The sequence below is a fragment of the Pungitius pungitius genome, chromosome 15 (genome assembly GCF_949316345.1).
Source record: "Pungitius pungitius chromosome 15, fPunPun2.1, whole genome shotgun sequence".
Lineage (NCBI taxonomy): Eukaryota > Metazoa > Chordata > Actinopteri > Perciformes > Gasterosteidae > Pungitius > Pungitius pungitius.
Window position 1 is genome coordinate 7,667,198 of NC_084914.1, and position 26,126 is coordinate 7,693,323.

The 26,126-nt window shown below is 44.8% G+C and overlaps 3 protein-coding genes across 3 annotated transcripts; 2 read left to right on the top strand and 1 right to left on the bottom strand.

The window, feature by feature from the left end:
* Nucleotides 1-90: 90 nt before the first annotated feature.
* Nucleotides 91-6,840, top strand: LOC119209703 (protein zyg-11 homolog). Its single transcript, XM_037459200.2, has 14 exons — nt 91-391; nt 793-943; nt 1,150-1,949; nt 2,138-2,278; nt 3,279-3,455; nt 3,661-3,725; nt 3,962-4,061; nt 4,233-4,283; nt 4,593-4,754; nt 4,838-4,885; nt 5,345-5,545; nt 5,645-5,697; nt 5,996-6,093; nt 6,380-6,840. The coding sequence occupies exons 1-14, from the start codon at nt 386-388 to the stop codon at nt 6,520-6,522; spliced, it is 2,196 nt and encodes a 731-aa protein (XP_037315097.2). The 5' UTR covers nt 91-385; the 3' UTR covers nt 6,523-6,840.
* A 6,996-nt stretch (nt 6,841-13,836) lies between these two features.
* On the bottom strand, nt 13,837-21,941 carry LOC119209770 (leucine-rich repeat-containing protein 52-like). The gene is made up of 2 exons (XM_037459309.2): nt 20,926-21,941; nt 13,837-17,263 (listed from the first exon to the last, which is right to left on the bottom strand). Exons 1-2 carry the CDS (start codon nt 21,572-21,574, stop codon nt 16,935-16,937), a joined length of 978 nt encoding a protein of 325 aa, XP_037315206.2. The 5' UTR covers nt 21,575-21,941; the 3' UTR covers nt 13,837-16,934.
* A 2,413-nt stretch (nt 21,942-24,354) lies between these two features.
* On the top strand, nt 24,355-26,021 carry mgst3a (microsomal glutathione S-transferase 3a). Its single transcript, XM_037458424.2, has 6 exons — nt 24,355-24,491; nt 24,778-24,903; nt 25,087-25,160; nt 25,304-25,361; nt 25,502-25,574; nt 25,673-26,021. Exons 2-6 carry the CDS (start codon nt 24,787-24,789, stop codon nt 25,807-25,809), a joined length of 459 nt encoding a protein of 152 aa, XP_037314321.1. The 5' UTR covers nt 24,355-24,491; nt 24,778-24,786; the 3' UTR covers nt 25,810-26,021.
* Nucleotides 26,022-26,126: the final 105 nt, after the last annotated feature.

Below are 26,126 nucleotides of genomic sequence, written 5' to 3' on the forward strand. Positions count from 1 at the left end.
GTACTTAAGTGCAGTAAATATACTCCTACATCCCCCCTCTGCCTGTTTGATGAAAGGAAGTAGGCCACAACCGGTGAAGTCGGGTAAATAGGGATTAACACTGAAGAGCATTAGCACAAACAAACAAGCTAGCATACCTTCAAACGAGCCTTCGATGACGTCATGTGCATCGGCCAATAGCAGGCGGTTATCTTGTGACAGGTGGCGACGGTTGGCGCTTGACGGTCCGCAACAACGACTGTAATCAAAACAGAGGATTTCATAACATTTACTTGAATTCAAAGGGAAGAAATGAGGATAATGACGCGTTTTAAGTCAGAGTACTTCTGAAGGACTTTTATTTTGGTTCATTTCCCCGACAACTGTTTAGGGATATTTTTTTTCAATGATGGTGAGTTTGACCCGCGGTCCTCTTCTGCACAGGTCTGAGTTAACCGATTGAACGTTGTGTCATCCTATGAACTGCTGCAGGAGTCATTGCTTTTGTCCTCGGTGCCCTACGGAGACCGGCAGGATTAGGGGATTTTACACGGGCTTTACTCGTGTGCAGAGCTGCGGGTAATATTAGTCTCTTGCAGCGTTAGAGATCCCGTGTCACTGTGGATCTGTTGAGCCCCTGAGGAAGACGAGACGACTGTCGGTGCCCGTCCGTCCCAAATGTGCTCCAAGTGAACACGCCATAACCTCTAAAACATGGATGTACACTGAATTAGAAAACCCAAATTGATTTCCAATGTGTAAAGTAGTGGGGGTTTTTTGTCTTTACTTTGTACCCATAATGTGCGTGTGCAGGACACCCTGTGCGACCTGTGCTTGGCTCAGGTATGCTGCAGCCTGGACGCTCTGTGCAGCAGGCGAGCAGATGGCTCCATGTGCCTCAGCTGGGCCCCAATTCTCCCACAGGAGGTGGCGGACCAGTTACTGCTTGAGATGGTGAAAAAAAGTAGGTCAAGAGGACAGAAAAAAGGCTTCTATGTAATCTATATCACTAACTGGAGGGAGGTCTTGGACAAGGGAGCAATGATCTCACACTATTCACATTATGGCAGTTAGAAATACTTCCTTAAAAGTCCATGAACATCAATGCTGCTAAAGTGATGCTACGGTTTCCCACACAATCCCTGTTTTCTTCTCCCTTCTCCCTACAAGAGATACTGAGTGACACAACCGTTAGGATTTTCCAAAACTGCAAAGAGCTCCGCCTCCGACGAGCCTCCATCCGATGCTGCCAAGTATCTGCAGAAGCTTTCCGCCTGGCACTCTGCCCTCACCGGCTCCAGGAACTAGACGCCTCCGGGGTTCTTGGCGGCATCACTGTGGCAAACATCGTCTCGGGCCTGGCCTCCAACCCCGCGTGCAGATCCAGCCTACGCAGGTTGTCCCTCGCTGGGCTCCGTGTGGGCTGGGAGTCTTTGGAGGAGGATGGAGGGCCCTGTGTTGGATTTAGCTCCTTGCGGGGCTTGCGAACGCTTAACCTCGCCAACACAGACCTGACTGATGCTGTTCTCGAGGATATCTGCACTCTCCCTCAGCTGGAGAGCCTGGACATCTCCGGCAGTGCGGTGTCAAAGCTTACCGCACTCCTAAATTGCAAAAACACGTTGAGATCTTTGACCGCCCACCGGCTGCAGCAGCTGGATGTGTCGCCTGGTAGAATGCTGTCTGTCCTCAGTCAACTTCACGCTGTCAGGCATTTCGACTTTTCAGAGGACCATTTGGCTGTGGGCGATGGTGACGGGAGAGACAGGGATGAGACAGTACGTCAGCTTTTGGATGGGAGTCCACAGGTCCTCCCTTCTCTTGTTTCTCTGGATATATCTGGGCGCAGGAGAACCACTGAAGCAGCAGTCAGAGCGTTTGTGGAAGCCAGAGGTGCACTGGTCTTCTTGGGCCTGCTAGCCACCGGCGCTAGCTCCTGCGACATCTTGTCCTCAAAGAAAAACCTAAAAGTAAGGAGCTGTCATCAGGCAACAGAGTTGACATCCTAGCATGAGATGTCAGAGAATGTCATGGGCCGACACATGAGCCCGACTCCCCCATACGTTTCCTATTTGTCTTTGACTGGAGGCTTCGTTTGTATATGCCCACTGCATTTCCTCTCTCTCTCTCTCTCTGACAATGCTGATCTTCTGTTCAGGTAACCGGAGAAGCTAATGAGTACCAGGTGTGTGAGGCCCTGAGAAGGTACCTCGACCGAGAGTGTTTCATACGAGAGGCCCTCGTCCATCTCTACAATCTAACCGCTGACATTGACAAACCACGGCCAGATATGCTAAAGGTACTATGAGTGCCTTGGGTTTAAACAAACGTTTAAAGCATAGTTTTATGCTGATTGAGATTTGCATGGGTAGTGAGTATATTGTACTCTAAAAGTGTTGCTGAAACAACATCCATCATTTAGAGCAGATTATCTAAGTCACTTTATTTCTGTAAATACTGTAAAGTGATTGTTTAACAAATATTTTGGTCACTTTACGCTCAATTTCTTTTTAATCATGTACATAAATGTGATTGCTTACAGATTGTTAAAATATCTTGCCCCCAAAGGACTTTATAGAATAGGAATTATGGCTAAAACAACAACAATAATATGGCACAGGTTGTAAGAAACAATGAATTATACTTTTATAATTGCATTATTACATGTCATTTAGCCGACGCTTTTATCCAAAGCGACTTACATGCATTTTAACCATAAGGATACAAATTGAAAAGAACAAAAAATCTCATCTGCAGGACCCCAGTTCAAAATGTCACAGATCAAGACTTCCTGTCGAAATAACCTCTCCCCAAAAAATAAATATACAGCATAAGAACTTACAACACGCCGCCACATTCAATGCTGGTTTTACCTAACCACAATCACTGCACAAACGTATGCTCCAAATGAAAGGCTGCCCTATATAACTGAAAACAATCAACACAATTTAGCACGAATCACTCGATGTACTAAGGCATTTCCTCTCGGTGGAGCCAGTATTGAGCCCAGAGTTCTGCTGGAGGTGTTGTACCTGAACTCAATCTCCCCTCCAAGACAGCTGATGGATTAATAGATTTAAAAGGCGTTTGGAACTGATCCGCTTCGTTGAGAGCCAAGAATTCATCTTTGAGCTTTCTTTGAATAAACTGTACAGAACTGTACTGTACAAGTTAAAATGCCCTCCAACCCGACATTATAAGTAGGGTCTTTAGGAGTGAAAGAAGAAGTAAAGAGCCTGTTCCTAGCAGAGCATTACAGATAAACGGTACGACTGAAATAAACCTCTTGTTTTCCATAGCTGGTGCTCAACGGGATGCAAAGCCACCCCACCTCCCTGCATGTCCACCTGGTGGCCACAGCGTGTGTGTTCAACCTGACCACTCAGGACCTGGCGGTGACCATGCCCGTCGGCCTGATCAGCGCCACTGTCACCCAGCTGCTGTACGCCATGAAGACCTACCCCAACCACCAGCAGGTCAGGGGTCAGGGCTTGAATCCATAACAATATGAGGTGTGATGTGGTTACACCAAAAGCGAAATGTGACACAAAATGTCTGTTGCGACCAGCTGGCGGGTCAGACAGGATTTATAGTTTACTCTTACTGGACCGTATACATGTAAAACAAATGTATGTCATATTTGATTAGACACATGGTTCTTAAAATGTGTTTTTTCCGCAGGTGCAAAAGAACTGTCTGATGGCGCTTTGCAGTGACTATATTCTTCAGGATGTCCCCTTTGACAAGTTAGTTATTTCTCCATTGTTCCATAATCAGTCCACTCATAGCACTGCAGTGTTTTCCCACCAAATTGTGACCCAGCTAAAAAAAAAAAATGTTTCCCTTGAAATGTTTTTGCCAAAATAAATAGTTCCTCCAGATGCGAAAGTGCAGACATGAACTACCAAAGCTTCTCTGGGCATCATTGCTACATGTTGTGCAATACGTTGTTGCTTACGTTCATAATGTGATCATGACTCAGGTATTTGGCAGCCACGCTGGTGATCAACTGGCTCCGGGGCCACGAGGAGGCTCCCCTTCAGAGGATGGCTGTGGCTGTCGTCTCCATCTTGGTGGCCAAGGTCAAGACACTGCTCAGTTACTGTGCATTAGTCAGCGTGGCGCCTCTTAGTCGCACCTGCTAAGAGCCCCGTGTCTCGGTCACCTCCCGTATCTCTGTGACGACGCAGGTTTATGCCTTCGTTTAGTCCAGTTACATTTTTGACTTTTTTTCACATTTGTATCATTCGCAGTTGTCCACAGAGGAGACCGCTCAGCTCGGCAAGGACTTCTTCATCATGAAGGTAGCACTGGATAAGGGCGGGTGTATTTCTAGATCTCTCTCTATGTCTTTCTCAGCCACTGCGTTTTTCCATTACTCACCGTGCACACGCACTCCTTTACTCACTGTCACTTTCGCCTCGCTCATTTGCATCCTTCTATCTCTCTTTGTGAGTATAACCAAGCTTCTCTCTGAGATTCAGGTTTTTATTTTGCTTATTACAAAGCATATTGTTACAGCAGGGTCTTCACATATTTATGTATGAATATATATTTCTGGGGCTCTTACATGTCTTCTGGTCTTTTCTCCATCGTTCCCCTCGGCCTCACAGCAGATGCTGGCTATCGTCCAGCAGAAAGCCATGACGGGAGTGGTCGACTCCACTCTTAAATTTGCCCTGAGTGCTCTGTGGAACCTGACGGATGAGATGCCCACTGCTGCCCGCAATTTTATCGAGTGCAAGGGCGTAGAGCTGTACGAGGAGGTTCTGGAGGTAGAGGCGCCCTAGGAATCCACTGATTGATGGATTAATACAGAAATGGACCGAATCAAACATCGTCCCTTTTTGTGTTGCAGTCCTACTCCACTGAACCTTCCGTTCAGCAGAAAGTTCTTGGCCTTCTGGTGGGTTCAGTCTGTGTGTTTTTGTTCCGTAATTAGTTCAGAATGTTTTATCATAGTACTGCATGTCTTTGTTTGTGTAGCCTGTTTAAACAAAAAAATGATTTCAGTGTTTACAGTTTATACTTGATTGCTTTTTGCAATGATGCCACATCAAATACTTACATATTGCCGCCGAATGTTTAAAATGTTCTTTACCATCGTCATCCGTGTGCAAAATACCGCCCCCCCCCCCCCCCCCCCCAGCTTGATCTTCAGTGAATGTGATTGTTGTCATTTAAATTATGAATATGGCTCGAAAAGTGAGCCTTTTTAAAAGTTATTTTTATCGACACGCTAGTGACGAAGATTCCGTCCTCTGCAGAGAAAATGTTTTTATGGCTTTCGGGGAATATCAGTTAAAGGGTCTCGAGCCCCCTCAGGCTGCTTGTATTACTGCTATCATTTCTCACCGTGTTGCAGAACAACATAGCAGAGGTGGAGGTGTTACAGGCGTCCCTGATGGAGGAGGACCTGCTGCGGAACGTCCTCAGCCTGCTGCAGGACTCCCGGGTGGAGCAGGGGGTTCGTTACTTTGCAGGGGGGACTCTGGCACAGCTCGTCTCCAGACCAGAGGCCTGGACCCTGGACAGCGAGCTGCGCAGCACCATAGTGAAGCAGCTGGTGCGCGTGGAGAGCTAAATGTCTTAGATGCTGCTCGGCATTTAACACAGTGTCAAATTTAGCTTTGGCTCTTTTCAAAGTGGCTTTTTTTCTTCGCAGCATGCATCCATAGCGACATGGACCCAACTCGAGAGAGAAATGGTGTCCTATAGGTGAGAGAAACTTTAGTATTTTACGCCAATATCTTACACTGTTTTGCTCAACATCAAACATGAAATAATTATAATATATATATAGATATATATATCTATATATATATTCTTGTTGAGGTGAGTACAGGACAAAAACGCATTTTAAAAAAATCTATTATTTTCTGCAGGTGGAAAATTACTTTCCACATTATGATGCCATGTTAATGTCAAATGGATTTATAAAACCAACAATTAAAATAAATTCTCAGCATTAGTCAAAGTAATGCCAGTTTACTGTCTTCTTGTTTCCACATTTCAGATCGTTCCGTCCATTTTGCCCTCTGCTTCAGACTCGGCAGCCCTCGGGAGTGCAGCTGTGGGCAGCGTGGGCCGTACATCTGGTCTGCATTCAAAACGGTAAGAAGTACAGCAGACTACTGTGTAGATATTAGCAGGTGGAAGGACTTAGGGGCAGCAATGACTATTTGACTAATCAATAAGTCAGTCGACAGAATATGTCTACAAAGCTTCTGTACAAAAGGGCTAAACATAATATATTTGGAGCCGTTTAAAGAGGTCACTTTGGACTTTGAAAAACTGGGGTAGACATTATTAAACATTTTACAGTAAATCAGAAAGAAAGCTTATTGTAACTGTAATCATTCCATTTCCCTCACGTTCGATGTCTCTTCATGTTCTACAGCTCCGCATTACAGCAACATGATGGAGAAGGACGGCGTGACTGAACTTCTGAGGGCTCTGGCTGCACATCCTGACACACACAGCGACGTTAAAGGGCTGTCGGACAGTATCTTGCGCGTCGTACAGCAGCACCGGAGTTTCTAATCCTTCGACCAACAGATGGAGCCCCTGAAACTCAGGTTTTGTGAATGAAATCTTAAAAGCCTGAGGGAGCAGATGAATTATTAAAAGGTACAGACAGCTCATGTCAATCAGTTTGAATTTAAATTTTAATGGATACATTTTAATGAATAAATTAATTTCTGTCCATTTAATGTAGTGAGTATAATCTCATATAAATTATTTCAAGAAGTTGGGAAAAATATATACAGACAGGTTGTAAAATCCTAATAGTCTAATATGTGTGAATTACTGTTCAGTATGACAGTAATAGAATTCTAAATAAACAGAATTAAAAAACTACAGCTTGTGTTGTGACTCATGCATTACAAACACTGGTCACAAGAGGGTGCTTCGGTACTGCAGCTTTTTATGTAAAATATTCAGTCAGACATTTGGATAAGATTTAGATTTAAGATAATACAAGTAGAAACAGGCCAAAGCAACCTGATTCTGCTGTGTTTACCTTTTCTGAGCTGCAGGAGGTTCTCTCTCTCTCTCTCCCCCCCCCTCCTCCACTCTCTCTCTCTCTCCACCCTGGTCTCCAAATGCTGAATTCATTATATCTTATGTAATAGAGCCGGAAGACAGAACTGCTCGTAAGCATCAAGCCTAAGTCGGCCTATTAATATATCCTTTTTAGTTAAGTTCATTAACAAGCTCATGAATATTTAAGTTGTACCACCGTTCTCTACATCATGTGAAATCTGCTTTATTCATATTTTCATAATCCACCAAATAAAGTGTGATTAGATTCGTTAGTTCTATTCCGTGCCATAAGCAGGCTGCATGTTAGAAAGGAGCTTTAACTACCAGTCCGATGAGACCAAAGGTCAAGCACCTCATTGTGAACCTGTTGTGATCTTACCGTGACAGATGAAAGGTAAGAGAAGTGAAGGAAAATGCCACTCAACTACAGCGAGCATGGTGACTTTGCACTGGTGTCGGGTGGGCACATGGAAAACGTGAGGTGGTAAAGTGAACACGTGAGCCAAAGGGTAATAGTGGTGTGCATTACCTCAACGGGGTCTTTAGTTTGTGGCTGAAAGAGCCCATCAATATGCATGTCACAGAGGAGACAGGTGGGCAGACAGAAACTATTGGATAGACTAGAAGGAAAAACTGGAAAGAACTTTAAGAATTTCAACACTTACGTAAATATGCTTTGACGCTTTCTTGCTGAGTTTCAGGACAGATGATTAACGGTCTCAGTTTAGAGGGCTATTTGGAGTGTCTGGACCTTCCTGGAGCCTATGTGGTCACCAGCAACTGCTCCAACCTGGAAATAGCAAGTGATCCATCTACAAAACCACATGTTCCGTTTGTATGTTCATGGTTGTGCGTTCGTCGAATGGAGCATTAGTTAGATTGGACGGATTTCATTTCCCTAAACTTGCTATTTCTCATTTTCATGCTAAAAACAATCTGCTGGCTTTACCTTCATATTTAATGTACAGACCAAACATCTTAATATCACTCAACAAGAAGGCAAACAAGCAAGCAAACTATTCCATTAAGAGAACAAACCATGGAAAAGAGATCAGATGTCTGTTGGGAAGTTGACAGGTGCGAAAATAGGATTTGTGGCACCAAAATACCTCCAGACAAGATAAATTGAGCATGGGAGGGATAAAAAGAGACGTGCTGGAAATAAGAGGAACAGAGTGAGAGTAAGGAAATCAAAGACCCTTTCATGCTCCGGGACAGTGACAAAATACTTTCGACCAAACCCTGCCTGAAATATGATTGTGCTGCTTTGGATTTGGAGCTTAGTGTGAGTAAGCTTCTCGTTATCTCACTTTTGCAGCCAGCTCTATTGGATTAACATAATCGTGAACTAGTCCGGGCACCCAGAATACACAAACGTACGATGAAAACACTTCTCCAGTTTTTCAGTGTGTGTGTGTGTGTGTGTTTTTCAGTGTGTGTGTGTGTGTGTGTGTGTGTGTGTGTGTGTGTGTGTGCACGGGCAAGTTCCCTTGTGGGGCTGAGTTTGCAGTGCGTTTGTGTATTTACTTGTTTAATGTAAGTCAACAAGGCCCCATTGGACGTCTTACATGTCTTGGTTTCACCAACAAAACACATAATGATAGTGTATTCACATGCCCTTCAAAAGGAATGTGTGCCATTTAGAGGTGATGATAGACACATTTGAGTTTTCAGTGCATTTGTGTATTTTTTGGAGCTACGGAGGCGGGGGGCGGCAACCAAGACCCCCGTGTAGACCATGCAACGCCGTATAGATCTTTGACTTGGAAGCTAATGAGACAACCACATAACCTTCTAAATAACCAGAGTGCAAATAAAGGAAAGTACATGTAAAGGGCAGAGGTAGTGGTTGTACAAGACAAAGCAACAACAATAACAAAAAAAAACACACTTCTCCAGGCAGAACTCTCTTAACTGAGTAGATTGGGGGAGAAACATTGCAGCATTAAATTCCCTGATTTTGTGTTAAAGGATTTTTGCTTAAATATTTCATTTTTCAAAATTATAAGTATACGATGTTATTTAAATGTTTAAATTAAAAAGTCAAGTCAAGTTAAAAGTGAGTCAGCAAGTTGAGTTGTCCTTGTGTCCTTTGCACCGTGAGCAGGAGTTGAACTTGACATGAATAGAGAATATTAAGTATATTTATTTGGAGGAAAAAAAATGCAACCTAAGATACATTTATTAAATTTAGGTATATGAGAGCAATGGGTGCATCTGATTCTATTTTCAACGTTCCCTTTTCTACGTTTTGAGTTATTGGCTGATTTTCTTTTCACCATCACAGTGGTGATGTTAAATGATACATGAATTGGACACTTTAGTGCTAAATGTGGTTTTGAAATAAAATCCACAATTCATTTTGTTTGAGTTTTCTGAGGGAAGGACCGCTCATTTCACTAAACACTCGTAGGCTCCTCTCTCCTCTCGCCGCCTCCTGACGTCTCGGGGTGGAGGATCTAAGAGAGAAGTAGAGGGAAATTGCCGTTAATCGGACTTTGTTGCGAGTGACGTGTGCTGGACTTTGCACCCTAAACGCGGCGTTGCGGTGCAGGCTTCTTGTCTGCACGCCTTAATTTTTCACCAAAAATTTGGTGATCCTTCTTCGTGGCAAGACTGTCTTGCCACAAAGAAGGATCGTTGGACGCAGAAGGGCCCACCCACCACCACCTGGTCGTCAGGTTGTTCGGACGAACAGCCTGAGGACCAGCTTTCTGTTCGGTCCTTCCGAACAGCCTTCTGCGTCCAACGATCCCTTCTTCGCCGCAAGACAATCTTGCGTCCGAAGATCCGACCGTTGCGGACCATGGGGGTGCGGGCTGCCGCACTCCCAATGCTCCCGTCGTAGGAAGGTCAAAAAGCCCTCCGGCATTTCAAGACACCTGCGCCAAAGCAGCCGCGTCTCTCATCCGGAAAGCTCTCCTGAGTTGGAATAGCCTCCCACGCCAGAAGCATTGGGAGTGCGGCAGTCCGCACCCCAGCGGTGAATCTGATCTTGGAAACCCGCTCCTATATCTTGGCTTTGGTGGTGACGCTGTATGACGTCACGACGCGTCATGTCGGAGTCAGGAGTTGTTTATGGTCTCTTCAGTTTGCGGTGCGGTGAGTCCATAAACAACTCCTGACTCCGACGTGACGCGTCGTGACGTCACAGAGCGTCACCACCAAAGCCAAGATATAGGAGCGGGTTTCCAAGATCAGATTCACCGCTGGGGTGCGGACTGCCGCACTCCCAATGCTTCTGGCGTGGGAGGCTATTCCAACTCTGGAGAGCTTTCCGGATGAGAGACGCGGCTGCTTTGGCGCAGGTGTCTTGAAATGCCGGAGGGCTTTTTGACCTTCCTACGACGGGAGCATTGGGAGTGCGGCAGCCCGCACCCCCATGGTCCGCAACGGTCGGATCTTCGGACGCAAGATTGTCTTGCGGCGAAGAAGGGATCGTTGGACGCAGAAGGCTGTTCGGAAGGACCGAACAGAAAGCTGGTCCTCAGGCTGTTCGTCCGAACAACCTGAGGACCAGGTGGTGGTGGGTGGGCCCTTCCGCGTCCAACGATCCTTCTTCGTGGCAAGACAGTCTTGCCACGAAGAAGGATCACCAAATTTTTGGTGAAAAATTAACGCGTGCAGACAAGAAGCCTGCACCGCAACGCCGCTTTTAGGGTGCAAAGTCCAGCACACGTCACCAGTGTTGGGAAAGTTCACTTTCTACATGAACTAGTTCAAAGTTCAGTTCACAAATTTTAAAATGAACTAGTTCCGTTCATAGTTCAAACTTAAAAATGTGAACTAAGTTCACAGTTTAGTTATAGTTCAGTTCTTTTTTCCCCATATGTTGCTGCAAGCTATTATTTTCAAAATTATTGCCACAGCCCAGAACCACAGACAGCAATTATTTTATCAGGTTTAACACTGAAGCTATGCATCAGATTTCATCTTCATATCCAGTTTTGAATCCTTATCCAACCAGGGTTTACATTAGCATTAAGGGGATTGTTGCTTTAATGTTGCTGTCCATTCACTCCACACTAGCAGCAGCTGCAGCGTTCACCCCTACAGTACATTCTCAAACACATGCTGCTTGAATGCTCTTTTTTAAATAAGCAATAAAAACATGACAGTTATCATTAAGGTGCAAATGTTTGCAAAGAAAGGTCAGATTCCTCCCATCCTCACCGACCATGTCAGTAACTTCATTAAACTCATTTAAATTATTATACGCCGCCTCTTTGTTACACGCAGCTTTTTTTGATGACGCATGCGCAGTGCAACGCTGGAGGCTGGTGTTGCCAGATTGGGTATTTTTTCCGCTACTTATTAAGGCGCGTTTACGGTGTGTTTTCTATAAAAATCTCGCAACCTATTTGAACAACGTTAACCTGAAAGAACGCGCCGTAGACACCAGGATGAACGAGTTCACAGTAACGTTCATCGGGCATTAATACAGTACGTTCAGTTCACGTCACCCAAAATATGAACGTGTTCATGAACTATCGTTCAATGAACGCGTTCAGGCACAACACTGCCTCTGCCTCTCTTACGGATAACGGTACATGTAAGAAATGTAGTATATTTGTTTGCTTGGAGGCGAGGCTTAGTGAGTTAGAAGCACGGCTCCCCACCATGGAGGCTCAGTCAGTAGCCGCTGTTAACCAGCCATCTCCTATAGTCGGTGCGGACCACACAGACGTATCGTTTGCTCCTGCTAACCGTCCCCCGGCAACCCCCGAGCGGCCGGGAGGCTGGGTGACTGTCCGGAGTGAGCATAAGTCTAAGTCGAAGCACACGGTTAACTACCAACCACTTTACGTTTCAAGCCGCTTCTCCACACTCAGCGACACACCTGCTGAGAAGCCAACTCTGGTGATAGGTAGCTTCATTCTGAGGAACACGAAGTTAGCGAAACCAGGGGCTATAGTCACTTGTATACCCGGGGCCAGAGCGGGCGACATTGAGTCTTAGCAGAGCTTGTTAATAAAAAGCATTGAACCGAACACGACGACTGCATTAAGTCGAGGGAAATCAAGCTCACATAGTAATGTGATCTGAGAATGACTTAGAAAGTGATAGAAAAGTAGTTGAAGGACGGGCATTTTTGCTTCCCGTTGGGTGCCTCAGTGAGGACAAAACGTGAAATTGTAAATAATAAAGGCAAAAAAAGGTACAATAGAGGAGGACTTGCGAGCGCAGGAACAATATTTAACTTAATATAAGTTGGAGCAGTTCCTTTGGAACCAGCACAGCCTTGTGGGAGGTTTGATTGCAATTCGGTGCTGTCATCCATATGTGGCAGTGATCAATGATGAAATTATCTTGAAATAACTGAAACCCATTTTCCAAGCACTGGTCTGGATTTATATCCTGCATTTCCCACCTTGGGGTAAGTAATGACACGGCGCCGCGCCTAAAAGATTTTCTTCCTAAATTGTGTGTGAGTGAGCGTGTTTCTCCGCACACGTGTCAGCGGGCTATTACAGTCAGGTAGATGCGCTCTCACTTCATGTCACATCTCCGGAGGCCTGTTTGCCTTGAGCTCAGTGGATGTACACAACGGTGCCAACAATTAAAGGCGGGACACGTGCCAGCCGGGGGCTTCTGCACCCGACAGCTGTTTGCGTTCCTGTCTATGCACTGAACTGGCTCGCAGTCACAGCTGTGCTATTGATGTGACCGTAACCACCTGCGTGCATTTCTGCCCTGAAGCACATCCTGACCACTATCTCAGCCTTACTTGTGAATGATGGTGTACAGAGATACAAAAAAAACCTCCATTCTCAAGCACAACAATACCCCAATTAGTACCACTGTATTTCAATAAACGTGTTCCCTTTCTTAGCAAGGGTTAATATGAGTGCGGGGAAATAGTCCGGCACAAATCCCATCAAATAACACACAATGTGTTGTCTTTGGAACGGATTAATTAGTGAGTTTGGTGTTCGTGAGAGTAATGCGGAATCAGAGCGAACAGAGCCCTCTTCAGAGCGTAATGTACTAATAGGTCCTTTGTGTTGGAGTGGCTGGTAGAAGCAAAACTCAAGCTTTTGCCTTTTGTGTGGCTGATCACATGCATACATGTGCCTTTATATGGTCTGGGTGTGCAGTGTGGGGGTGTAAAAGAGCAGAATATTAAGGTCATTTGTTTAGTATATCATTAAAGCTCCACCATCTTCTGCAGCTATACAGTACCTCCAGATGTCCATATGGAGCAACGACTGTCAATACGGAGTTCTCAGAGCCAGGTGTTTGCCTTGTGTGCGGAGCACATGACCAGCAACGATGTACATGTTTATTACTTGTCACTCCATCTGTCTCACCATGCTGACATGCATTAGGGCAACCAGCTCTCCTATTTCTAGGCCGCGCCCTTGCCCGTGGCATCACATGGCCTATTGAGTGTGCTTAGCAGAATGTAATACACCATACACAACCAACCCATACATGCCTGTATGCAGAGTTAGACCTCAATGGACATGCACATTATACAATGCATTCTGTATATACTGAAGGTACCCATGTAAATATTACACCTAAAGCCATGAGAGCATCTCAGCATTCTGCTTAGTAGCGACCTACAGGCACAGTACCTGTTCACAATCTTGCATTGACACCTTTGGCATCCGGTTACGTACGTCATGCCAGTAAGTATGTTAGGGTTGGTGCATGCATGCATACCGCCATGAGTCAAGATGACTCCCTTAAATGACAAGGGAGTGCACAGATGTACACACAAAGTTAGATTAGTGGTGTTGTAATTTTAAAATAGTTACACTTATAGAAAGAGTGCCATTTTTGCAAAAAGGAAAAACTCCACGATTGACATTGTTCACAGTAAACATTTTAACTTCCATCACGCAGAAAGCACAGGTGTAAATAATACTTTTTCGGAACCTGAAAGCATAAAAATGTGATGCAGCCATCATTCATGTTATTAATTACAGGTATTACTGTTCACGGTAATTTAAGCGGTTTGAAACAAAGCAGAAACTTAAAAAAGTATGCTGTGTGGTGGTTGATGAACAATTAGTGAATACCTTTATATCTGTAGTTCATTTTGGATGAATCCCAACAATGTGCACACACAAGCTCCAGTAGATGTGTGGAGTTCTCAGTACTATAGCAGATCACATAACAGTAAGAAAGCAGATTGTTTGCAGCCTTTTTATCCTCACCACATTTTATAATGAATAAAAATCACAAAATGCCACTATAATAGGTGTTATAACATTTTGCCCTTGCATTGTAGAAAAAGCACAGGTGTTACTCACAACATTACCAATGGCTGGGTTTTATTCAAGTGTTACAATAAGCCATGATAGTGTGAAATTGAGCCAGCATGCAGAATAACCTAAAATGAACAAAACTAAATTTAAATCAATATTCAATTCATAAATCTATTCAACCATCATTCATAATTTTTATTAGCTACACATGTGCTTTTCTGTCTGTCGCGCTGGCGCAGCTGCAAGATGTCGCTATCATTACAGAATAAAAGGGGTTTCATACATCCATCATCTATCACACTTTTATAATAATATTACCTTTCATCAATCATTCGTAACTACTTCTGCTCACAGGGTTGCGAGGGGCTGGAGCCAATCACAGCTGACATTGGGCAACATTTTCCCTCTTACTGTGATGGCAAATTTCCACTGTGGTAATAATTTTCCCGCCTACGGGCAACCTACAAGTAACCTATATGTCTTTGAACTGTGGGAGGAAGCAGGAGGACCCGGAGAAAACCCACATAGGGAGAAAGTGCAAACTCCACTCAAAACGGCCAAAACCAGCTTGCCTGTTTGAGAATCTTTTTTTTTTTTTTTTTTTTTGTCGGACGACAGTGATAACCGTGCTGCAATAATAAAACGTATAAAGAAGTCAAATCTGTACAATATAAAAAGAAACAGCTGGTCCAATCATTGTGAGACAATGCCCTCCATCTCAGATCCTTCAAGCGGTCAGTGTTGCTCTAAAGACAAGTACGACAATTATTCTAAAACACAACCGATTGTACTGATAAAACACGCATGGCACACACCGGAGCAGCTACCTATTGGTTTCTCTGGTCCACCGAGGATTCTTTTCTTGCTCCTTTCAAAGTTTGTAACAGTCACTGTCAGTGAAGAGGTCCAGCCAAAATATGGAAGTTGTCATTCTGGGCTGTTTGTGACGTAGGCTGTTGGCTACGATGCTGCAAACTGGAGGCAAAAGGAAACAGGTGTGGATGTTTACCATTGTGGTGTGAAATCATTTCGGGTTTTGTTTTTCCTTACAGCATTAGTTTGCTTATTGCTCTAAAACTGTAAATTCACTAAACTACAGGTTTAATTCAAACTACTCCATTTAAAGTATTGTTAAAAAAATAACTCACTAACAAATTAGAAGCATGTGTATAAAAATCCAGTTTCCTTTAATTACTTGAATTCGTTTGTACACACCCCATAAGGCTTTTTAATGCATCAACTGTGCATGCATAAACAAATAGGACACTGCACTCAAACTCAACAAAGAGAGGCTGAAGTAGAACCAATTATTACATTCTCCTGATTACTTGCTATTGAGCAGGGCTCACTGCCAAACCAGACATTAACACAAACAAATCTCCAACACAAATGCCTCAACTGCAGTTTGTTTCTGGGGGCGTAACAGAAGAGGGAGCTGGACTATCAGCGTAAAACCACACATCACTGGACCAAAGATGGACACTCTCACATCTGCAGAAGCTCAGTCAAAATGTGCAGCTACATGTTACACACCAGTGAGTGCGTGCATGTGCACACATTTAATGATGATGTAAATGCAGCTCAGGCCGTGCCGTTCCCCTGGTGGCCTCCTCTCGCCCTGTGGGTGCACGGCCAGCTGATTAGGGGCGGAGTCGGGTAGTACCGGCCAACCAGACGCCGGTGGCGTTACCGTAAACCAGCCACCTCCCCTGACACCTCCAATCTACAGCAGAACCTGGCACATCAGGAGAGTGGAGCAACTCATTCTCTACCACCACCACCAGTGTCTGGACTCCCAAAGGGGGGGGATATGTCTCATCTTGGCAAGATGGACTCCAAGCCGCAAACAGCAATATTGCAATATGAAAGAATGTATGCCTGGTACAATAAAGCATTGTTCAAATTTCTCCGGATTGAAATGCATTTAATCCCTCTTCTACAAGTAGAATGACCAGACGATTTTAACATTTCACATAGTTGCTGTGAAGCCAATACATCTACTGTGCTTGTTATGAAGCTCAACGGGGGATTTTCTTTTCTATTGAAAACAAAGCTATTTAAGTAGGGTTTAGAAATATATTGTTATATTGACTGGTGACGTCTGTATATATCTAATTTGTAAAATTAGAGGAACAGAAAAATTGCGTCTTGTATGTTGGGAAACACTCTTATTATCTGCCTTCCCTCTAATTGGATGAGAAGATAAATAAAGTTATCAACCGTCTCATCCAACTCTTGGCAACCAAAGTTCCTAACATGTGAACTATACTTTTTAAGTTGGTGAATGTGAACATTGATACTGTCACACATGCCCAAACGAGTTAATAACCATCCAAAACATTCTGTAATGGTCACACCAGTTAGCGGCTTCGCTGGTACCAAGCCCAGCTGATATTGGCCACATCCCATTAGAAAATGACATCGAACAGTCTGACATTTGCATACAACGCCAGTGATGCACAAATGCCGCGGAAACCTCCGTAATGGCAGCCAGAAGGTGCGTTACATCAACTGACGCCACACTGCACATGACCTCATCTCTGTTGAATCCTCTTTTCTCTCTCAGAGCCACCTAAGCCTGTTAAACAGACTCTGCAGTCTAATTGGACTTCATGACAGTCCTGGAAGTTGACAGGAGGCACTGTGGGAATCAGCGATGGGCAAAGGAGGGTTGGGGGGGGGTGAGACATTTTAGACAGTTTGTGACGTTTTCAAATTCCCGTTGCCATGGTCACTCCTGGCTCGCAAGCTGCGGGCCGTGTCACCGGATTCCTCCTCGTCCTCCGGATCGAGCTGTTCGTCTTTCTTCTTGATGTAGCGCTCGTAGAGCACCATAACAATGCCCATCACCCAGGCCGACACGGTGCCGGCGGCAAAGATGACGAAGCCGATGACCACGAAGAAGAGGTAGTCCCAGGAGCCCAGGGTCTGGTGACACAACGTCCGTAGCTGGAGGCCCACCTCGCCCAGACGACGACCCTGCATGTCGGCAGGGGAGCCGCACACCGTCTGGCCCTCATCTGTCACACAGGCACACGTCAAGAGGGAATGATTAAGGATTAACCACAGCTCAGAAGAACACTCACTCGTTGGGTCTGGAAATACAGACCCAACGAGTGAGTGAGAGCACCGGAGACGAATGTTCTTTTTCCTCCGTGCGTCACAATTTCAGCCGTGTCCCGGAGTGACATCACACACACACCACGAAGTCATCTTTATCTGGACTGCATGTGCTCCGTTGGCATTACATTGTGACATTAATCCAGGACAGTGGCCTTCTTGACACACATGGTTTTTATTTTGACAGTAGCTAGTAAATCTGCATCTGGTCTTTGTTAAAATAAGGCTTTTGTTTTGTGAAGCAAGAAAACCACATGCAGACTTAATTAATGTTAATGTCACTGAAAAGCTGGCTTTTATGGGAAATAACGTAGAGAATTCAAATAGCACCCTATCTGATTAGGAAGCTGATTTTGCATTTAACTGCTACTCTCATTTAAGAATACCAAGCAATTTTGCTTAAATGTAACAAACATATACAAAATAATTAACATGCATCTTTGATGTCATTTGAAGGATCCTTTGATGTAGTGAGAGTCATAATAACGTATGAATGTTAATCGCTTACAAACTAAGCTAAGAGACGTAAATGCAGAAGCACTAGCATAACAACTTCATCAGAAAAGTACTTGGCTTTAATAGCTTCACATGTACTGGGAGTCCTGGGTTGGTGCGGAATTGAGTTATGAATTATTCAAACTCCTTTCTTCTCCACAGAATTAAAGATTGACTCGGGCCTTTGTGTCTGTCTGAAACGAAAGATAAAGAGGCTGCGCATCATCAGGGGCCGCGTACGGATACGACTAAGACCTTACTGGGATCCATAAATCCTACTAAAATTCTTCCTCTAAAAAGGCACATCCGTCAATTATGTCCCGTGATGGATGCTCCGCAGCAGCTGACGACAGCCTTTAGCAGAACACAGCACAACAGTGTTGCCATCGCCATACAACCACTGTTTTTAATTGGCTTCTTGCGTTTCAAAGCTTTTGTGCAAGGGGGGGACGTCCCACGGGGGCGAGATCAAAAGACTTGGAGGTTTCTGCACAGGGAACAGTTTTCTGAAACCGTATTTCTACACTAACTGCCTTGAAATGTGCATCCTCATTGTGCTGGCATGTTGTGAAAAAGCTTGTGCATGCATGTAGAACAAATGAATACAGACACAGAAGCATCTGCTTGGTCTCTCTTCCCCCTGCAAGGTATTTTGGAAAAAGTTGAGAGAATAGTTGTGTTCTGATTGAATTGTGTTTTCTTTTGTCAGAGTTTGATGCTAAAGGTATAGAATTGCATTAAGTTTGACTGATTTCTTGTTTTCTTCAGTTCTTGTTTCTTGTCAGTTTTTCAATATTAAATAGAGCAGAGAAAAATTGGAGTGCAGGATGGGGGAGACCGAGTCAGTGGTCCCGGGTTTTATTTGCACATAATGTGGCATGTGCTCTAAACACTTTACTTTGAAGGAGCTCCTCTGACCCATTCACTTGTTTATCCTTTCACTTTAGGTAATTATAAGAACTATTTAGTCATTACGATTGTGTAATAATTTCGAGACGTTTATTCTCTTTTAGCTGTCCATCTGATCCATATTATTTTGGCCAACAATTGATAACCTCTGCGCCTAGTTTGCATGCACTCTCAGAACCAACACGTGGTGTTGTGGTGTTATAACTGACTCAGGCTGGTGGGAGGTGTGATTTGACAGCGGGTGACGGCATCATTCCGTAGCTTTCAATCAAACCGTTTTGACAAGTTAATTTAATCGGGTGACAAAAATGGACTTTTCTCCGTATACATTTTATTCATACGGTGCATACATCTACGCTCTGATTCTCAACCTCTCTGGTGGCTCACAGATCCGAAAGCGAGTGTTGCAGCTGACGAACACGAGGACAGTCAGCCTGTCAAAGCTCCATCCACTACACATAATTCAAAGCGTACTCAGAACCTCTCAAAGGCTGCTGCTGTGCACCGTTCACACAATATGCTGTAAAGAAAGACACACATCCATGCATGCACAAATGCACACGCCCTCTTATCATCATATGCACAATTCCCCTCTATTGGAATTTTCTACGTCTGCCCTTGCAGGGCCTGCTAATGTGTGTGTGTGTTTGCATGTTCCTGACAGCGAGCGAGGAAACCCTTCTGGCTTCACGCCCCCCCCCTCCCTTCTCCTTCCCCCACCCTTCCCTTAAGAGACTGCCATATCAAAGGAGAGGGCTTTCCCTCCCTCCGTCCCCCATCTGCACGCCACTCTATTTCTAGACATTCTCCTTATATAACAACTAAAAGAGTGTTAATCTAGCCAGGAAGGCGAAACAGAGGAGAATCTGTTGGTTCCTTCCTGAAGCTTTATTGCTCTCCCGCTTGCCGCGCGTTTCTCTAACCAGAGGAGACAAGTGGGCCGCGTTGCATGAACCAGGTGAGATCCAGCCAAGAGTTAACAGGGCATTGGAGATAAAGCTCGCAGCTGAAACTGAGGCGCCTCTAAAATATGACCCACTGTTTTCCCCCTTGAGCAATAAAAGTGTGTTATTTGGGTATTTTTGTGCAAATGCATGAGTCAGTGAAAGCCAGGAAAGAGATTGACAGACGGCGTGTATATGTAACCGAGGTATAGAACGTGTGAGTAGCTCTCCTCTCCCCTGCTGGCAGCTGTCACTGGAAGAGGCTCCACTCCAAATTAAGTGAGACAAAAGGCAGCAAGCAGCAGGGAAATAGGACAGCTCTTGTTTTGGACTCGGCCTAAGATGCACACGGGGCCTGTGGCGAACTATAGGACGTGTGTGTCTGTGTGTGTGTGTGGATGCCTTTTTTTAGTCAGCGTGGCAGATGTATTATAGCTACGGCGTTAGAATTATGGAGGGCTTCTTGCTCAGTAAGACACACTATAAATAGCAGCTGCCCTTTTGCATAGTGACACATCCACACCAAAGCATGGGCATGGGCATAATAACTCAAATGAAGAAAGATGGTTGAGTATCAGTCAAATCTTTTAGCTTGACAGCAATAAAAGAAATTGATATTTCATGGTGGAACCGATCCATTAACTACATCTGCAAGACAGCTGAATAAAACAGAGATCGATTAGTGAAGGTCTTTCTGGTTTTCCTCCCAAAGTGCAGATGCTGAATTAATGAACAGCAACAAAAGCGACATTGAACGATTCCTGGCCACTGATCTCCTTTCCCCTCTATTTCGTAGTCTGAATGCTGTCACGCTCCACCACCGTCACCTGAGGGTCCAACTTTGGAAGCAAATTATCATCAAACCATAAACCCCATAGTAAGAGGCCATAAGTCAGAGAGTCTTAGAGGTTTTTTTGCACTTTAAATGGAACAGGTAATTTATTTCACAATTTGCCAAACCCAAAGTTAGTGTTTTTGATAATGGGCTGTGCATTTATATAATCATATGACATTAGTTTAGTAATTTTAAAATTTTAGTTGTCTGCTTTTGCTTTTATAACTATTTCCTAAGTCAAGAGTGTTCCTTTGTACGGAAGAGACTAATTATTATTATAATAATTATTAATAACTGGAGCAGCAGTGATTTGATCTCTGGGGCAAGAGCAACAGGTGGTGCTCACATTAGAATACAACATATGAACGACTGATAAAACCTTGGAACTTGAAGCCCTCCAGGTGGACCCACAGACACAAGTCCTCGTTGTCGCACTCGCAGCTCCACGGGTTTCCGCTGAGCCCCACCGAGCGCAGGGTGGGCAGCGCGATCAGGGAGGTGATGTTGACCACCGTCAGGTTGTTCCGACTGACGTCCAGCACCTGGAGGGCCGCGTTTTCCACGAAGGCGTCCTGGTGAATCTCCGACAGCCCCGGGTTGTCGGTCATCCTCAGCATTACCAGGCTCGCCAAGGGCCCGAAGGTCCTGTCCTCGATCCGGATCAAGGTGTTGAACGAGAGGTCCAGGTAGGCCAGCTTCCGTAGATTCCCAAACGTGGACTCGGATATCTCCGTGAGGGAATTGTTGCTGCAGTCCAGGTACACCAGGTCCGAAAGGTAGTTGAGCGCAAGTGGCGGAAGCTCCACGATGCGGTTGTTGGAGATGATGAGCTGCCGCGTGGCCAACGGCAAGTTGACCGGGAAGGTGGTCAGGTGCTGCCCAGCGCATTGGACCACCAGCTGGTCATCGCACACGCACCTCTCCGGGCAGCCCGTGGACAGCACCGGGGACGTGCTCACCGCCGCGGTAAGGACGAGCAGAACTATGATCCGCAAGGGTTGCGCGCTTGGCTGCGGGGCAAGACGCATGACACCGCCGACGGCTTCATCCACCCCGTTTGGAGAGAGTCATGCGCGGTCACATTCTTCATTGATTCATCCTCACCAGGCTGTTTGTCTCAGAAAGAATCCCCGCAGAGGTCAAACCGAACGCGTGCCCGTGGCAAAACTCTCTCGCGCGCAGCGCCTCAGTTCATCCTGTCGATGGTTCTGGATCCGGCGCTCATCCGCCAGCTGGAACTTGACAAACCAGACGCCTTCATGCTGTTATAAAGTTTATCTATTTTATTTAGCGCCGGTCAGCCGTGGAAATGAAGCTCCACGGTCACCACGTCCTCTCGCGCTGTGCTCACGGTCAGATCTTCCGCTACAATGGTGCCATCCTCTCGCTCTCAGAAACTGAATCCAAATGTGTGTTAGGGAGGGAGGAGGGGGGGGGGGGCATTGTGGAGTCATCTCCCGCTTTGGACTGAGCTGGAGCGAGGCGGAGGCGGGAGGGGAAAGGGGGGGGGGGGGGGGGGGGGTAATGGAAGTAACGTCAAAACAAGTGGGATGCATTAGTAACCATGCAGTAATAAAAGTGACCACAATGCTGCACACGCAGTTCCAGTCATTTGCCTCAGGTGTGTGCGTGTGCGCGTGTGCGCGTGTGAAAACAAAAATAGGTGCACCCGACCCCTGGAGAACCATCCCATTGCATGGGATGTAAGCTCTGGAAAGATGAAAACCAGGTGTTGAGAGCGGGGTTCCCACAACTCAGACCATATGCAATGACACTTATTCAATAACATCTGACATATCAGCCCCCCCCCCCCCCCCCCCACACACACACACACACACACACAATGTAAACTGGCTCACGATGGGAGGCGATGGGACTGGGTGGTCTCAGGCAGCAGTTGATTTCCTCCTCTCTCTGGTCTCTGTTTGAATCCTGAGTCTATTCTTGGTTCTCTGTGTAGGTGTTGAAGTGCTGAATCAGACTCAGCATGATGGAGGAGGAGGACAGATGTGCCGCTGACAGTCCGTTAAAAAGAAACCCAGAGTCGACTCTCAACAAACGCGCTGCACCTTGTCTCGTATCAAAAATACAGCCTGAGGCCTTTAGCCACCTCACAAGCTTCGTCACACTGGCCATCCTGTGGACTCAACAAATCCACACAGCTGTTTTGTGTCAAGGAAATTCAGTGACTTCATGGGGACATCTAGTGACGAATGTGAGACGCTGCCACGCAGCAAGCAGCTCGGACTTCTGATTCATGTTTTGTCCGGCAACCCAAGACTCATGCTTTTGATTATCCCGTCTACTTTATTATTTGTGACAACACAGACCGCTAATTTGATTGAGAATTTAACTTTGCTTACTCTTATCTCATTTATTTAAATATTTCTGAAGCCCCAAAAACTTGATCACAAAGTTGACAAAGATATCAGATACGTGAGGCTGAATTTATGGAGAATATGGATAAAGGGATCCACAAGCAATACAGACTATTTTCCTCTCAGTCAAACGTTGATATAAAACATGGAGTATTATTTGAACAGCTTCATTAAAGGAGCCAAAACTACATGATACAATATTAACAAAAAGTTGGAAATGTATGTTATTTGGTCAAAGAATACTTATAAAAATATGAAATTAAACCAAACATGGATGGTCCCGCCGACAACTTCTTTGCGTATAGACCAGTTTTTCAGTTATCCATTAATTGTGTTCATCTTAACCGATACTCTCATAACTACCTCTGTTTGCCAAAGCACTTTCTTTTAATTGCTTGATTCCCCTCAAATGTGTGATTACGTTAAACAGATGAATGGCAAAACAGAAGCTCTACTGGCTGTAATCCCTTTCCTTTAAACATGTCCGTCACATTTCGGAAAAAGTTGTGCAGCATTTTTATCTTTATGCTTAATCTCCATTCACACCAGTTTTGACAATACATAATTGTCGTTTGAGTGAGACAGTACAATACAACATCACAGTAACGCACGGGTGTCAGGAACAAGAGACACATTGACAGAGCTTTGCATACCTCAACTTGACCTGATATGTGATACAGGAAACTTTGTTCTGTGAGATCCTTGCTCACTTCAAAGCAGGGCGCATTGTTGGCAGCCCTCCATTCAGGTTTATCAGGATCAGAGCCACAGGGTTCGTGAACTTGCTCACTGGCACAGCTTATAGTCTTTCAAATGATGATGGAGTCATCAAACTTGCACCTGTGCACCTTGTAATGTCAAGTGGAAATGTCTGTCAGAAAAAATGGCAATTGAATTTGACACTGTCAGGTGAAGGGTAATAACGTATCACAGAACAAATAGTTACTTTATATATCTGAAATATCTTTCGGATTAGGCCCATAAAATTAGTTCAAATTATGCAGCAGCAACTTTCCTCCTTTGCAAGTGAAAGTCTTGTACAGAAATGATCACTTATGTAAACATGCATCAGTCGTTTAGTGACTGTAGGCAGGCCACTTGTTAAGACTTTAAACATATGCATATGTCATAATAAAAAAATATACTGTTTTGAAGCTGCACTGCTGCTTGAGATGAAAGTGATTTTGCATATTTGACATACTGTTGTTTAGCTGCCATGTGGACCCCATTTCAGAAGAGTCCCCTTCAGCTGGTTGCCGAGGTAACGCTGCGTGTCAGAAACATTTATTTGAGGAAATATTTCGGTGGACTACTATATCCGACTTGTAATTTACGGCACTCGCCCATTCACAAAGCAAGTTAGGGAGAAAATCCTTTCCTTTGTGCACCGACGGCCGCGTTGTCACGTCATCCTGCACGTCATCCTCCACGCACTACGCACGCCGTATAAAGACCACGAAGAACCCGGAAACGCAGTCGAGTCCGTGCGGAAACTTCAGTGACTCCGGTCAGTCGCGCTGCCTTTTCATCTCAACGTCAACCTCGGACACCAGCTGACATCTTTACGGTAAACCTTTTAGTTATAATGTCGCGGTTCTATGAGTTTTCTAGTTAGACGCCTGAAACCTGTTGGTGTGACGTAATGTGGTCGCGGGTATCTGCATTTGACCTTTAGCCTTAATTGACCCGGGCTCAACACTACACGCTTTAACAGCGTCTTTCGCCTAGTTCGTCAAAATTTAAAACACTAACTTCTAATACTAAGTAACGTTATGTATAAGTGAAAAGCTAAAAATGATGTACTTGTATGCAATAACTCAAACGTATTCTGCTTTTCTATTCCTTCTCTCCAGATTGCCAGGATGGTGGTGCTTTCTAAAGAGTATGGATATGTGGTGTTGACTGGCGTTGCCAGTATGGTGATGCTGGGACATCTGGCCGTAAAAGTTGGCAAAGCCCGCAAGAAGTATAACGTACAGGTGAGCAATATTTCTGGTGTTAAAAAAATATATAAATGTCATGCCCTCATTCCTACTGTTCTAAGAACTGCACTTCAACAACTTTGTCTGCCAACACTGTTTTATGCTTGTGTTGAGTCTTGTTTGTGGCTCATGCAAAGAGCTTTGCATCGCCTAAACAAATAAACTTGTCTTAACTTGCAGTATCCTCAGATGTACAGTGACAACCCAGAAACTGGAAACATTTTTAACTGTATCCAGCGTGCACACCAAAACGCGTAAGTATGAGCTGAACCATGAGCTGAACCATGACATGGCAACTTCGATGGGCATGTCTAAGACCTTGCCCCTCGCTCTCATGATTCCTTGTAACAATGGAGAAGAGGGTTAAAGTTAACATGCCTTTGTAACCGTTCACCAGCCTGGAGTCCTACCCCGCCTTCCTTTTCTGCCTGGCAGTTGGGGGTGTGCACAGTCCTGTAAGTCAACTCTTACAACGTCATTCTACCTTAGCACTAGCGTTATCTCCACGTGCATCGAAAACCTTTTAGCAAAAGAAGAACACAATTTGATAAAATCCTAAATGCATGTTGCTCGTCTCTCTATCTGGTTATAACAGCGTCTCACCAGTGCACTTGGAGTTGTATGGATCATCGGGAGAGAGGCGTATGCATATGGGTACTCTTCAGGAGGTAAGAAAATGTTAGGTAGCCCATGTTCCATTTACATTTTCTGCTTTTCTAACCAACAGCAGGTTGTAAATTTTCTAATGAATACTTTTTTCAATCAGATCCTGCTAAGAGAAGGTGGGGTATGTGTGGGACCATTGCTCTGATGGGGATGATGGTGTCCACGGCCTGCTTCGGCCGCACCCTGCTCGGCTGGACGGGACCACGGATGAATCCCTTTTGTGCGGCGGGCTGTTAATGACAAGTCCTCAGGATGGGCTCACCTAGTCATTTACTTTATAATCAAAGCCACTACATAACCTGTGTACTTTGCAGCAAATTCAACATTCATAAATCGGTGAATATAATGTCACCTGACCGGTTCTCCGGTTGTACATCTAAAGTTTAGACAAAACTTGCTGCTGTTGGTTAAAAAAAATAATAATAAAGTTTTAATGTTTATCATTTTTATTTTGGTATCTTTTGTCTTGTACTGGAAACAGCGATTGTCTGGTCATACAAATTATATCAAACTTTAGTCGAATGATCTTTTTAATGTCTGGTGTGTTTTTTTTT

Excerpts from the sequence above, each read along its gene's own strand:
- LOC119209703 (XM_037459200.2), top strand. Across the intron at positions 1,950-2,137 it reads CCTCAAAGAAAAACCTAAAA|GTAACCGGAGAAGCTAATGA; the intron begins GTAAGGAGCTGT and ends TCTTCTGTTCAG. Across the intron at positions 5,546-5,644 it reads GCACCATAGTGAAGCAGCTG|CATGCATCCATAGCGACATG; the intron begins GTGCGCGTGGAG and ends TTTTCTTCGCAG.
- LOC119209770 (XM_037459309.2), bottom strand. The coding sequence starts at position 21,574 with ATGCGTCTTGCCCCGCAGCCAAGCGCGCAACCCTTGCGGATCATAGTT. Across the intron at positions 17,264-20,925 it reads GGAGGGCTTCAAGTTCCAAG|ATGAGGGCCAGACGGTGTGC; the intron begins GTTTTATCAGTC and ends CCTGTGTGACAG.
- mgst3a (XM_037458424.2), top strand. The coding sequence starts at position 24,787 with ATGGTGGTGCTTTCTAAAGAGTATGGATATGTGGTGTTGACTGGCGTT. Across the intron at positions 24,904-25,086 it reads GCAAGAAGTATAACGTACAG|TATCCTCAGATGTACAGTGA; the intron begins GTGAGCAATATT and ends CTTAACTTGCAG. Across the intron at positions 25,161-25,303 it reads CAGCGTGCACACCAAAACGC|CCTGGAGTCCTACCCCGCCT; the intron begins GTAAGTATGAGC and ends ACCGTTCACCAG.